Below are 14667 nucleotides of genomic sequence, written 5' to 3'. Positions count from 1 at the left end.
ACTGACCGTTGGACTAAAGGAATATTTAGTGATGAGGCATTGTTTCCAAAAAAAAAAGAAAAAAAATATCCTCACTTTTTAATCAAAGCTATTCTCTTTAAATTGCATGAAAAAAATTCTTCTCTTATAATAGATGACAATTTTTTACGAGGTTTAATGAAGAAAGTGCCTAGAGTCTGTTGGGTGATTGGTTTCTACTTTTTTTGAAGTTAATGATTATTAAAAATCACTGTACATTAAATCATTAATGCTAAGTAGATATATGAGGCACATATGAAAGATTACAGTGGGACATGCTTATAATTTAACTGCAGCGCTGATTAGTTACATGATTTTAGCTGGCATTGGCTATTCCAATAGTCTTTATAATTGAATTTTAATAAAATTTTACATTTATAAATATCAATCTCTTTGAGATTTACTAGCTACACATCAGTAAAGCTAGGCTAATATTCATTTGCAAAGAGTCTTTGGATTTCTCGCGTTTAATAAATGCAGTTCAGAGTATTAAAAATGAGTACATATTTAATCATATGATTTCTTGGTCACAGCGAGTTAAGTATGAGCTGTCTAATGTGTGGTTATCTTTTTATTTTTTTAACAGACTTGTAGAAGAAAGCAAACTGATCTCACTCATTTTTGAAGTAATTCTGGTAAGAAAGAAAATGTGCATCTGAAATTTAAGTGGCGTTTAAACAATTTTAAAGTTTTGATCACATTGTGTGCTTGGATTCTAATCCTAACTTGGCCCAGAAGGCTTTTGTGTGTCTTCTGTCATCGTACTTAGCCTTATCGGGCCTCAGTTTCCTTGTCTGAGCTGTGTCCAGCTCTGAAGCTGCATAGGAACAACCGTTTAATGACCTGCCCTCTTTTCACAGAGCCTTTGCATTTTATTTCCATTGACTTAAACCAGAGGTTATCTACTATAGAAAGAATACTTTATCCTAGGTTAGTTTGTGGAGGGAGGGCAGAGTGATGGTCACTGTGGCTCAGTATGAACTTTCTGATGTTCGATGCGAAGTCCACCCACATGTAGTCACGGGTCAGGTCAGCCGTTTTATGCCTATGGACAGAAAGTTGTCTTCTTCGGAATGTGGAATAGCTTAGCTTCTACACACCGTTTATCTGCAGAATGCAACTTAATTAGAAACCATCCATTAAAGAAAACCTTTCATCTGTGGTTCCTATGCGTAGGGAATAAAATGGGATGCAGAATAGACCTTTCTTACTTCTGATAAATCCCATTTATACTAAATACAGATTGGAAAATTAGGCCGAAAATCAAGTTGGTGCTTGTAGCAGTAAATGTCCTTAACTAAAGAAATGTTCTTTTGTACCTGGGTTGGGTTATCCCCCTTTGCCAAAAACTTTCCTCCATAGCTAATTGAGAGCACAAGGGACAAAGGAGGGAACAGATCAGCCAATCCCACTTTGGTCATTCATGGAGCAGTAATGTGATGGTCCGATAACTCCACACATGGAAAATTAGCATTCTTTAATCATCCCAAAATATTACTCTACGAGTTGTTTGTATGTCAGTGTGGCTTTCTGGTGAAATGTTCTTTTTCTTAGCTCCAGATCACCCCTTCCCTTTCAGGGGAGCCAGTTGGATTTGCTGAGCTGTTTGAGTTGGGCAGGGAGAAGGAGTGGGGGGGGGGGGGTGAGAGCCTGGGCTGAATTGCTTCAGATGGAAAAAGGGGACTTTAGAGCCAGTATTAGGAGAATAAGTAGAGAAAAAGGAGGTGAAGGAAACGTGGAGATGAAGGAACATGGAGATGAAAGGCTCGTGGGGATTTTGAAGCTTTGCCGAGTGGTCCGTGTGTCTCCCCACCTTCAGCGGGATATACATTTCTTGCCGATTTGTTGTGGAATTGGATTGGTTTTGGAGAGCAGTGGGTGCAGTAAACTGCTGGGTTTTGGACACGTGGTTGGGCGTGGGGCAAGAGTCAGTACTGTTCAAAGTCAGTTGCACCTGGCTTGTGTTTGAAAACTGACTGGCGTTGTACAAAGGGAGAATACTCTAGAGTTAGAATGGGCCTCAGTGGCTGGATGGGACTCATCCCTTGCTGTGGCCGAAGGGCCTCTAACCTGTTAAGGTCAATACAGCTCCTTCAGTGACTGATAAAAGTTCTCATTCTGTCCTTTGGCAATCATCTCGAGGTCTACACTCCACGCATAGAAAATTCCTTCATATAAGTTACCCAAACTCCTCCATACTTGATTAATCTTTGTGTATTGAGCACCTAGCAATGCGTCAGATTTTACAAACCGCAGTAAATGTTTAATTGGTTAAGGTCATAATTTAAACCATGGTCATTGTGTCGTAGCTGTCATAGGGAGTGGGTGTAAGGTGACATCTCTCCAGGTTAGGATTTCAGCTGCTCCTGAGCCAGTGGCCTGTCAGGCACATGTGGGATGTTCCTCCAACCAGAACAGCTCCATACTCAGGTATTTTGTAGGATAGTATTTTAAAAAGAGGTCCTGCTGCTAAAATAAGTAAAGAAAAGACAGTTGGAAATCACTGCTTTTCAGGACAGGATGTTGATGTCCTTGCAGAATATTGTGAAATTCCTATTCTGCTTTTGTCTTTCCTGAGTTGAATTATCGCAACTTTTTTTTTTCTCTGTATAAATAACTTTTTAACCAATGAAATATTTTTGTGTCATTTATCCTGTGAACTGTTACCTTCTCCTTTCTAAATTTTTGTCACCGAGCTAGGCATGATAGTATTTTGATTCTGCAATGTACACTTCCCCCCCCCCCCAGATTTTAATATTTCTGAAACTGGGATGTACTTTCCAAATCAATGGCATTTTATAATTGCTTTCAGCCAGGCGACCTAGTTATCATTGCCTTCACCAATTTATTTTACTTTTCTTTTTCTTTTTGAAAGTACCCCAAAGTGACATAAGGATATATGTCTAAGTATGTCTAAAAGAACTCTTCCAGTAAAAACAAAATGAAAATTCTGTGTAATAAGAAACCACGTCATAGTTTAACTGGCAGCATTTTTCTTAGTGCTTGATAAAATAGTCATGCATCTTAGAACGGTTGGATTCCTGGTTTCAGGACACATAGTATATTCTTACATTGTTTGGTTTCTAAGTTCAAGGGCCTATCTGGGGTCTAGCGTGTGAGCGGCAGTTTCAAGCAATGATTTGATCAGAAGGAGAATAACGAGAAGATTGTGTAGGCCCCGCCTGCTTGGCTGTCGCTTGCGTACTAAAAAAAGCAGAAGAACATTTGACTCATTTATCTGGTCGTCCACTGTGACCTCTTAATTACTTTTTCCTTTACTCTTAGCCCATGACTGTTTTCCAGCTTCTGTATGATGCACTTAAAGCCTGATTACAGGTTTTATAACTTCCTCCTTTTTTTAAAAAAATAGAGTTTCTCATAAGATACGCTGTTATCAGCAGCACATCTCGTAGATGTTTTTCATTAAGAAAGCAAACCTTTCTCTTCTCATGGGCAGGCATTGCAGGTAGCTTCTGTGTCTTTACCTCTAGCCCGGAGGAAAGTGAAGATAGAACAGAATTTTGAATTTGATGTCATTTTTGTGCTAAATAGCCATGTGCAGATCTTTAAAAACGATTTCTGGGGTTGTGCGCTAGAACAGGCACTCAAGTGTGGATCCCACTGGTTAGATACATAACCAATCAAAAGTAGTTTTCATTATTTATATAAAAAAGATGAAAGCCATCTCCAGTTGTGACTGCTGACTCAGGAGGCACAGTGCTCCTTCTTGTCTGGGTGCCTCATATCTGGGCCCCCTGGATTCACGGTGCAGGGGGCGGGCCACGTATAGGCCCATAGCTGGTCGGGAGTAGTGTGGAAACTTAATGAGGGGGGGTGGAGAATGCTGTGGATCCCAAGGAAGGGAGCAACTGACAGCTCAGTGTGGGGAGAAGAGTCTCACAGAAGAAGTAACCTTTGAACATGGCCTTGAGGGAGCTGTCATGATGAACGGGGGAGTCCAGCTTGGTGGGTGGTGAGTTCTTAGCTGTGCCTGGACCAGAGATCATGAAGTGTAGGGAGTGAGGCTGAAAGGCAGTTTGGGATCCTGCAGAGTTTTATGCTTTTCTATATTTGTTCGGCTTTGCAAATAATTTATGCTTTCTAAAATCTGATGGCCTCCTCTACTGAAAAAATAAACAAACTCTTAGAACCCCTGTGCTGCAGGGGCTACGTGCAGTGAGGAGGTAGGCCGCTCACCACAGTATCGGGACTGGGGGAGAATCAGGCCTGGGGTGAATGGGATTATACTGGAACCTTGAAGCAAGTTGAAAGCTGGATTCTGGGAGTTCTCTGCAGGTCTCCATCAGCAAGGTTTTTGAGAGCAGCCGAAATGACTGCAGGGAAGGAGCGTAAAAGACAGAGAAAGTCTCAGAGGTCTACACCGTGAACCCAGGAGTGCTCACCCCACGTCCAGGGCAGAGAGGAGGCAGGGTATTTTTAATCCAGAGCTCCAGCCACAGGGTCCCTGCTCTAGGCGGGCCACATGGTGGGAAAGCCAGGCAGCTAGCTGATTGCCTTCTAAAAAGAGCCGTCACAGCATCTGGGTGCTGCTTTGCTGGCCAGGCCCCCTGGGGAGAGTACCGCATTTTTGTTCCCAGTGCGAGCAGCTGTTTTGGGTGGGGATGGAGGCTGAGGCAGCACGCGCTGGATTGAGCTGCATGGATTCCTCCGTCGTCTTCATGGTCCCCACTGGAAGAGGCTGGTGGCTTGGTTTTGATGTGCAGAGGTGCTGCATGAACAAGAGAGAAGGAATTCTATTTCCCCCTTTTGCCACTTTTCTGAGGAGTAAAAGTTACATCTAAACAATGTCAAATACGAGTTTGGATGGATCGATCGCCCTTTGCATTTTGCTATAACTCTAATCTCTTTTCATTTTATTTCAGTGGTTTATGTTTGGCCTACTTCAGTAAATCATTTTAATGCCAAGTAATAGAGGCACACTGTTCTTCATTGGAAAAAAAAAAGATCTTTATTCATGGCAGATTTTCCAATATGTGCCAAAATACTGCCGTCATGATATTTTATGTGTCTGTTCCAAAACAAACAATTAAAGAGCAATTTCAGTGGCAAATGTTAACAATAAAAATGAATGAGATTAGCAGTTCACCAGTTTGACAATTATATTGTTTTAACAATTCTTGAGGATAGCAGTTGAAGCGAGCTTCAGCCAACCTTTTGAGTCAACTATATCTTTAGAAGGGATTCCCTTTACGACAGGCCCGTGGAGCCTAAACGGTTCAATTGCTGAGACACCAGCACGGTGTAGACGGCGGCCACGTTCCACGGAAGGAGTGTTTTCGATCCCGTGTGCACGCATCAGGCTCCATTCTCATCGCAGCCCACGTAATGCGAATTGGTTCTTAGGGTATGTTAAAATGACAAGTTCCTGATACGCTTACAGATCTGCACACTGGTGTCCAACATGCCATTGATAAGATTCTGCTGTGCACATGGCCAAGATTTGATTAAAATTTCAAAATGCTTGACTTAGGAAGGTACTTTGAAAGCTATACTAAGAGTCCTTATTAAATGCAGGAGATAAACCCGATTCTTTAACCTACATGTATACGTATTCAGGACTTCTGTAGGTTGCAGAATCACCAATTATAACCTGTATAAGCTATATAACCAATAAGCTGTATAACCTATAAGCTGTATAACTAATTCTTGTGTATGCAAAGATGACTTTACACACATCTAACATACTGTCCTTAAAATATGTATTTTGAGGTGCTTTCATGCAAGGGCGGGGGGGGGGGGGCGGGAATGGATTTACATGGATCTGTTCTTTGTCACTTAAGTCCTAAATTTGAATTTGCAAAATAACTCTCTAGGGCTAAAATGCAATCTGTTGATGAAGCATCGAATGAAGTGAAGTTGCCCGCATAACAACTGAACAAATGACTTTAATCTGGTTAATGCCACTTTTCTCGCTTAGCTGAGTACATGGGCCGAAGCTAAGTAAAATAAATGTATGTCCTTAAATTTTGGCTAACGCTGAACTAGTTTCTACAAATCAGCCCAATTAGTTTGGAGGGAGAGGGCCTTTGTTAAGATAAAAACTACATATTGTACCCGCTGAAAAAAATGCGAAGCCAGACCTTAGGCTATCTTTGGCCAAGCAGAGGGCACTTGTCGGGCGTGTTCCACACATGGCTCCTCCCGAGTCCCTCTGAGTTTTATGATCGTTATATGTCTCGTTCTGCTTGGGCATGGGCTTTGCTTTAAGGAAACAGTATTCTTTCTTCCTTCTCTCTAAGGACACAGTCTAGTTAAAACGCATGGAGGTAGATAAATAACAGGACAGTAAATGCACTTCTTAAGAGTGAGCTTTTGTATTTTTTTGTTTTTATTCTCGATTGTGGAATTAGACTTGTGGAGAAGCGAGGGTAAAATTAGGGCGCATCAAGTGAGTGAGGCCTCAACGAGGGTGGACTACAGATGAGGGAAGGGAGAGACATAGTCCATTAAGGTGGCATGAGGGAGGCTCGAGAGGAAGCAAACCACTGAGTGAACTTTCGAAGAAGCACGCAGTCAGTATGACACTGAAAGAAGAGGCGACGTTTCTGTTCAAAGGTCTGTGACTCTTAGGTGCTCGCGTGAGCCTTTCCTCCTGCACCCACCTCACGCCTGCGCTGTTGACTGGATTCCCCCACTGACCTGCACTTTTCAGTCGCATAGCCCCAGAAAAAGCACACTGAGCACCTGGAACATGGCTGGTCCAGACTGAGATGCACTCTGTGTCAAATACACACCAGAGTTCCAAGAGAAAAAAAAGTATGAAGTAGCTGGTTAATCTCCTTATATTGATCGCATATGAAAATGATAATATTTTGGATCTGTGGGGCTAAATGCAATATTATTAAAAATCAATTTCATTTCTTTTTACTTTTTCACTGACACTTTCAGAACATTTACAACACGTGGTTTGTGTTCTCTGTCGCATGGTGTTGCAGTAGGTGCCTTCCTAGGTTTCGTATCCTCAGTGATGCTGTGAGTGTCACTTAGGGAAGAAACCACACCATGTGCAGCCCCATTTGCCCCCAAGCCCTTTGCCCTCCCTGCTCTTCGCCTTTCTGTGTGTCCTCATTTACCAGTGACCAAGCGCGGGAGGCGAGGCACGGCTGTCACATTTCGATCCTTCCTTCCTAGATAGCGGTCTCGGCCGACCTTTCTCCCCTGGATCGGAAGAAGAACTAGTAGGAAGGGCCCGTGTTCTTTCGTGTGACGTACTCACGGAAGGCGGTTCGTTGTAGCTTCCTTGAATTTTGACCATGGATGGTGACACCGTTCGATTTTACTCCTTTCCTCACTCTGGACTGTCTGGGGATGCCCGGCCATTGGCCATCTTTGGGTTCGGGCTTGCATTAAAAATAAAATGCCTTCTGCGAATATTAGGCATTACCCAGTCTCACTACTCCAAAACCCTTTTATAAGATGGAACAAAGTGAAATGACTTTTGGTAGCTACGGAGAATGCCTGGAAGGGCCTAGGGTGAAATGGATGGTCACTCATTCTCAATGTGTAAACACTGAATGTTACTTTTTCTCAGACTTCTTTGGGAACACGGGACCCCATAAAGATTATGCAGGAACAAAACAATTGAGAAGACCCACTTTTGAAGAAAGTGGAAGTGTCAGCAAAAAGTTCCTAGTTTTGATTACATAAAGCAGCAAGCATCTATAGCATTTGCCTTGGATGCTCTTTTGCATTTGTTTTCTTGGATGAGCAAGAAAAAGCAGAATTTATGTGCTTACCCAGAGCTGCAAAGGATTTTCCGATTGAGCCAGGAAATCTGATGCACTAAAGTAGTTTACAGATTTATGGGAAAAAGAGAGCTTTTTAAACAGCTCTAGCAAGTGAAATTGGATTTTGGATTTATTAGAGGTACCAAATTGGAGAAACACTGTGATGAGAAGCCAGTAAAGGCAAGTTATTACCTAGGATTTTTAGGTTTATTTTTTCTGCTAAGAAACAATACATACTTGTAAAGAGTTCAAACAGGACAGGATTATCTAACATAGGATGGGAAGCCCTTCCATAACATCACAGCTTACAGCTCAATGCATATTCTCTTCATTGTTTTCCACGCATGTATTATATCTTTTTTTCCCAAAAATCGAACATACTAAATATTCTGCTTTGTATCTTACTTCATAATATCCATCGCAACAATGTGTGTGTATATGTATATGTATTACATGTTCTACTTGATGCTCATGTAATATTTTATTGTGTTAGCATAATGAGCCAATCCTCATTGATAGACATTTCAAGTACCCACCCCCCAACTTTGTGCTTATATGAGCAACTCTGAACAGAATATCTTTGTCCTATCTTTACACATCTGTGTGAGTTTCTGTAGGGTGTTTTGAAGTTGAATTATTATACCAAAGTATATGCATCTTTTGTACTTTAGTATTACTCTCCAAAATGGTAATTTTAAATTGCCCACACAGCTGTACAAAGCAACAGCTCTTTCGCCACACTCACAACTGAGTATTATTGATCTTTTAAATTGTCAGTTGTTCATATTTTCAGCTGTTTGCTTTTCAACATCAGAGTCACATTTATCAATTTTTTTTTTTTTGCTTATAGCGTCTCTGTTTTCCAGCATGCTTAGGAAAGGACTTCTAAACAAGGTTATAAAATATTAACCCATCTTTTATTCTATACATTTATGATTTCATGATTAAATTTTAAATCTTTGCTCCAAAATAACTTTGTCATGAAGAATGACACAAATCCAGTGTTGTTTCTCTTCTCCACGCTCCCTCTCACGGTCACTGACTTGTTCCAACATATTCGTTGATGCAGACCATCTTATGGTGACCTGGATACCACGTTTATCCTTCATTCTCCCCACATATCGTTTATCTCTGTTGACATGCAATAAAATGCATCTATTTATTACGTAGAATGTGATGAACTCTTACATAAGTATACTCAGTCAAGATAATGAACATAGTCATCATCTCCCTTCGCCCCCAATTTCCTTGTGCCTATCTATAATCCTGCTCCATTCCAGTCTCAGGCGACTATTAATTTGCCTTCAGTCACTGTAGATTAGGTTGTATTTTCTAGTATTTTACGTAAATATGTAATAAGGCATGAATTTTCTTCTTTTTTTAATGGACCGCTGGCTGCTTGGAGCATACTTCATTTCTTCTAGGGAGAAAGCATTGTGTCTGATGTTAACATCATCACTGCGACTTCCTTTGATTAGTGTTAGGAAGGCATATATATTTTTTCCCATTCCTTAACTTTTAACCTATCTATGCCTTTATATTTAAAATGATTTTTAAAAATTAATTTTCAAATTTAAGTATAGGTGTATAGTGTTATATTGGTTATATTAGTTTCAGGTGCACAATATAGTGATTCAGCATTTTCATACTTTACAATGTGATCACCCCACTAATTCGAGGAATCTGTCACTGTGTAAACTTATCACAATATTATTGACTGTATTCTCCTTCCCTTCCCCCCTTCCCCCCAACTCCTCCCTTCTGGCAAGTATCCCTTTGGTCTCTGTTTCTATGAGTCTGTTTCTATTTTGTTTGTTTTGATTTTTTTTAGATTTCACATATAAGTGGAACCATACGGTATTTGTCTTTCTTAAGCAAAGAGCACATGGGACCTGAATAGATGTCACCAGTGTGTGGCTTAATTAAATCTTTATGTATACTGATTATTTGGTGCTTCCCGTTTTAGTATTTAGTTTAGGATTTAGGGTGTCATGAGTGTTTAGGGTCCGGATGTCTCGTGTGTGTTTAACGACTCATGAATAGTAGGTATCTTTTGCGCTTTTCACCCACTTTTATTCATGTTTAGCACACATATGCTCCATCTATATTTGTAGACTTCATACATCTCATTTATCTTCTTCTATATCAGAATTAAATACTCTCGAGTAGTCAGGCCACTCCATGTGTTACATGTGAGAACCTGACAGCAGTGTACTTTTATTTTTAGTAACTCCTCACTACATACATCATAAAATCGAAGTCCCGCGAAATCCTAGGTGATGTGACTGTGGCTACCTCTCCCGCCCTGTGTCATACCTCTCTTTCCCTTCCTGGCGATGCTCCCATCCCTACTGGCTTCTCAGCTTCCTGACTGAGCTGTGCATAGCCCTACTTGTCTCCTACCTCAGGACCTTTGCTATCATTACTCCCTCTCCCCAGAATGTTCTTCCATCTCCGAATGGTTCAGTGCACGCCATCCTTCAGATTTCAGAGAGGCCTTCTCTACCTCATCTTAAAATAGTGCTGTGAGAACAAAGGGGCCACGCCTCTCTCCAGCCTCACCTGTCATCCAGCACAAAGTAGCCGTAGATATTAAGTAGCCGCTCATTACGGGTCTATCGAATAGTTAAGTATAACGCATTATTATTTTTAATGTAGTGCTGAATTCAATATGCAAACATTTTTAAAGGTTTTTACAGAAATATTTGTAAATGAAATTGTCTGTTCTTTATATTTTGAAATGTTTATGGTTTTACAAGAAATTGCAAAGGTGGTGCAGAGGGGTCCTGTGGATTCCACTCCGTTTCTCCCAGTGGTTATATTTTATATAACTGTACTGCGGTATCAAAACCAGGAAGTCAACATTGGTACACTATCGGTGTAGTTCAATATATGTACATTTTTTATGTGTGTGTGTGTTTTTTTTTTATGACCAAGGATATGGTTTGTCTTGGTTTATGTTCTATGGATGCTTGAAAGGAATGTGTATGCTGCTCTTAATCATTGCAATGTTGTGTAAATGTCGATTAGATCCTGTTGGTTGATTGTGGTGTTGAGTTCTGTGTTCCTGCTGATTTTCTTTCTAGTTATTCTGTCAGTTGAGAGAAGCATGTTGAAGTCTCAGTTAACTGTGGGTTTGGCTGCTTCTCCTTTTTGTCCCCACTTTGTGCTTCAGTGTCTGGTGCTGGTTCATGCGTCTTCAGGACTGAGACGTCTTCTCGGTTATTTGAATCATTATGTCATTTTACTGTTACCGTTGTATCATATGTAACATTTCTCTATGTTCCTTTTAATTTTCCTTCCTCTGAAGTCTATTTTTTCTGGTATCAATATAGCTATACCTGCTTTATTTTGATTAATGTTTTCATGGTATATCTTTTTCCATCCTTTTAATGTTTGACCCCCCTTTATCATTATATTTTTAATGGGTTTCTTATAGACAGCATGTAGTTGGGTCATTTTTTATATTGATTCATTCCTCAAATCTCTCTTCTTTGGTATATTAGACCTTTTATATTTCATATAATTATTGAAGTGAAGTATTAAATTTGTCATTTTATTTTTTCTATTGTTTCTCTGTTATCTTTTTTCTGCCTTTCTGTAGATTACCTGAACATTTTTTTTAGAATTCCACTTTGATTTGTGTGTAGTGTTTTTGAGTGTATCTCTTCGTGTAGGTTTGTTGGTGGTTACTCTTGATATTATACGTAATTTATGTACATATATACATATGTAAAGTTGTAACAACCTATTAGGTCCATCAGGCAGTAATCTAGTGGTAGACTTTTGCTGGGTCTGATGCTGCAGTTAGAGAGACAAATGAAACACAGGTCTTAATCCCTCCCCAGTGAACTCACCGTTTACTGGGGAGGCAGATATAACCCAATATTTACTATACGGAATAGTGTAAGTTATAACCGAGATACACAGGGGGCAAACTGTGTGATGTGGGATGACTAGAGCCCCGTAGGGAAAGGGGACACTTAGGTTGAGCAGCAAGGGCCGAAGTTTGCACGATGGACAGTGTTGTTCACTAGCAGAAGTGTGAGTGTGCTCTGTTCCCTTCCCCAAAGGGGGTGTGTGCCTGTCCTTCCTCTGCTTGGGCAACTCTTTCTGCTCTTCTGTCAAGGTTAACTACCAAAGATGCCCCTTCTCTCTTCTCAGCTGTCTCTTCCTGAGAATCTTTTGCTTCCCTTGACCAGGTGAGAAGCCTTTGTCACAGGTGCTTCCTTGTTACAGTTTGCAGTTTTACACTTGTTTTGTGTCATTAGTGGATTAAAAGGTCTACCACTAGATTATTGACTTCATACAGCAGGGACTGTCATATTTGGTCACCCGTGTATCCCTGCACTTAGCTCGTTGGTTGGCACATAGTAGGCGCTCAGTAAATGCCCGCGTGAGTGAGTAGTGCATGAGGGGGCGTGGTGGGAGGTGTAAGGTGCACTGTGAAGGGCTTTATGTCCATGTCAAGGACTCTACCTCATGTTCTCTGATGACCTTTGGAAGAATACTAAGCCAGGATTTGACATAATTAGATTTCATTTAGAAAGATTTACCTGGAAACCATCTGTGTGGGAAACACATTCAGAACACATGAGTAAAGCAGTATTAAGTAGAAAATTCTTAAGTTTTTCACTAACCTTTCCATTTTGAAAATGCCTTTTCTGACCGGCCTTTTTATACATTCACATAGATTCTCCCCTATGGTATGGTTAAGAATGGCTTTTAGAGTTTGTATCTATGGTAGGCAGAATATTGCCTCCACCTACCAAGATGTCCATGTAATTCCCGAAACCTGTGAATATATTAGGTTGCTCGGCGAGCAGAATTTAAGGTTGGAGAAGGAATTAGGGTTTTTAATCAGCTGACTTTAAGATGAGAGTATCCTGGATTGTCCAGATGGACCCAGTGAAATCACAGGGGCCTTTAAAGGAAGCCGAAGGAGTCCTCAGAGAGAGACGGCGGATGAGATGTGAGCGAGACTCACCTGGCCATTGCTAGCTTTGAACCTGGAAGGGGGTCACAGGCCAAGGAATGCCTGCAGCCTCAAGAATCAGGAAAAGGAAAGAAAACAGCCTCCGGAAAGGAAATGCAGCCCTGCTAACATCTTGATTTTTAGTTCAGTGAGACCCATCCTGGACTTCTGACCTCTGGAACTAGAAGATAATAGCTTTGTGTTAATCGACTAACTTTGTAGTATTTTGTTGCAGCAGTAATGGACTCCTAACAGAATACCGCTTACTATATTGTGTAGTAAGTCTACTATGTAAGCAATGATGAGGAATAATACAAAGCAGCAACTGAGATTAAGTATGAAATTTCCTTGGGTCTTTCTGTGTTTGTGAATTCGGTGGTTGATAAAAATATCCACGTATATTTGAAGTTTTCTTAGATTAATGTTGACATGATGATTCTTGATCTAAATTGGTCAAAGCAGAAATGATAGTCTTTTTTTATTCTGATGCTGCCCTAGCATGATTCACATGTGAATAATTTCTACTGCGCCATACAACTGTGCCAATTTCTAGGTTTCATTGCAAAAATGATTCATTTTGCTCTCCACGACAGGTTTTCCTTTGAAATCCATAACTCGTGTGCTCTGGGAGATTGCTCACATATGTCTCTCCGTCTGGTTTCCTGAGATGCTCTGTATCTGTTGAAGAACTGGATTTTTATTTTATTTCACTATAAAATGTTTTATAGTTTGCCATAGCTCCAGTCTGGCTACTTTTTAACAATTAGTATTTTAGAAGGTTTAGTTTCGACAGCGCGCAGTGCTACGAAGCTGTTAAGGTCGGTGGTGGAGGTAGCAGGCGGGACGAGGCCAGGTGTCTGTCCTCCTCCCCGCAGCGGAGCCTGCTCAGGGAGGGAGTGAGGGACCGGTCAGCTGGGACCACAACTTCTCCGCTTTGATGACTTTTGCGTAGTGGGGGTTCTTGTGATGTTTAGTGGGTCCACTTGGCTCTGAGGGGCCTGGGAACTCTTAAAAGTTTATTGGCATGAGTCCTTTGGAAGTCAGGGGCTGCTGGTAATGAAGGGTATGCTTAGAAATGAGTTTTTTTTTTTTTAAAAAAAAGAAAGTTATTCACTTTTTTAGTTTGGAAAATGTCAAAAGGATTCAGCACACCTGCTGTGCTTGGGGCTTTCGCTTTCCTCCTCTTCTTCGTATGCATTGTGAATTGTAGACTTGACTTTGGAGTTCCTCTGCTTCGCAGAGCTGCCCCCTACCCCCAAAATCGCTGAGTTTCAAGGAGCATACCTTTTATTTGGCCCCGTTTTAAGTTGTCAGTGGTAAACAAGTTGTGTTGCGGGATGGTAGTCAGGAATGATGGAATGTGGGTGGTGCTGTCTCCTTAGGGTGCACCCAGACACCTGCCCCTCCCTCCTGGGTTTTCACATGTGGCCCAGCCTCACCCTCCATGGCCCAGAGGACCACACAGGCTGATCCTATGCGCTGAATTCATTGTTTGGGTCACCAGGGGTGTTACTGTGTGGGAGACGAGACTGTTTGCCTGAAAAACTCAACGTGGGATATGCTGGCGGTGGGAGGGGCATGGAAAGGGGAATTAAGTTCATAAAGCCAAATTTTGCTTAAGATATAAAAGACAGATTAAGTTTGCCAAGACCTGGCCAGAGCAAGGCCCTTCAGGTTTTGAGCCTAAAGAAGAAAAGGCGCTCGTGTCGCTCCCTTCGTCCACACAGAGAAAAGATGTTCCTCGAACCCCGTTTAGTTTCCCCAAGAGTCCCTTCCAGAGGCCCAGCTGCAGGAAGACAAGTAAGAGTTAGCTTCTGGGTTGCCTGTGGATGGCACATGGGGACCTACTCTAAGACTTTCCCATTATGACCCACCGCAGAGTCGTAGGACAGCAGAGTGTCTGCATATCCACTCTGGGCGGGACTT

At 41.3% G+C, this 14667-nt stretch overlaps 1 protein-coding gene across 8 annotated transcripts in view; it reads left to right on the top strand.

Annotated features, from left to right (window-relative positions):
- The window catches only part of ULK4 (unc-51 like kinase 4), a 364809-nt gene that overhangs the window by 159946 nt on the left and 190196 nt on the right, over window positions 1-14667 (top strand). For all 8 annotated transcript variants that reach the window (XR_004950599.1, XM_016163283.2, XM_036219850.1 and 5 more), the window contains exon 31: window positions 605-653. Coding sequence is in view for 7 of the 8 variants with exons in the window: in XM_016163283.2 (XP_016018769.2) it covers window positions 605-653 (49 nt within the window). In the remaining variant the exon portion in view is untranslated. The remainder of the gene's footprint in view (window positions 1-604; window positions 654-14667) is intronic.

The sequence above is a fragment of the Rousettus aegyptiacus genome, unplaced genomic scaffold (assembly GCF_014176215.1).
Source record: "Rousettus aegyptiacus isolate mRouAeg1 unplaced genomic scaffold, mRouAeg1.p scaffold_m13_p_4, whole genome shotgun sequence".
Taxonomy (NCBI): Eukaryota; Metazoa; Chordata; class Mammalia; order Chiroptera; family Pteropodidae; genus Rousettus; species Rousettus aegyptiacus.
Note: the sequence above shows the minus strand (reverse complement) of the source record. Positions and strands in the feature narration are given on the sequence as shown.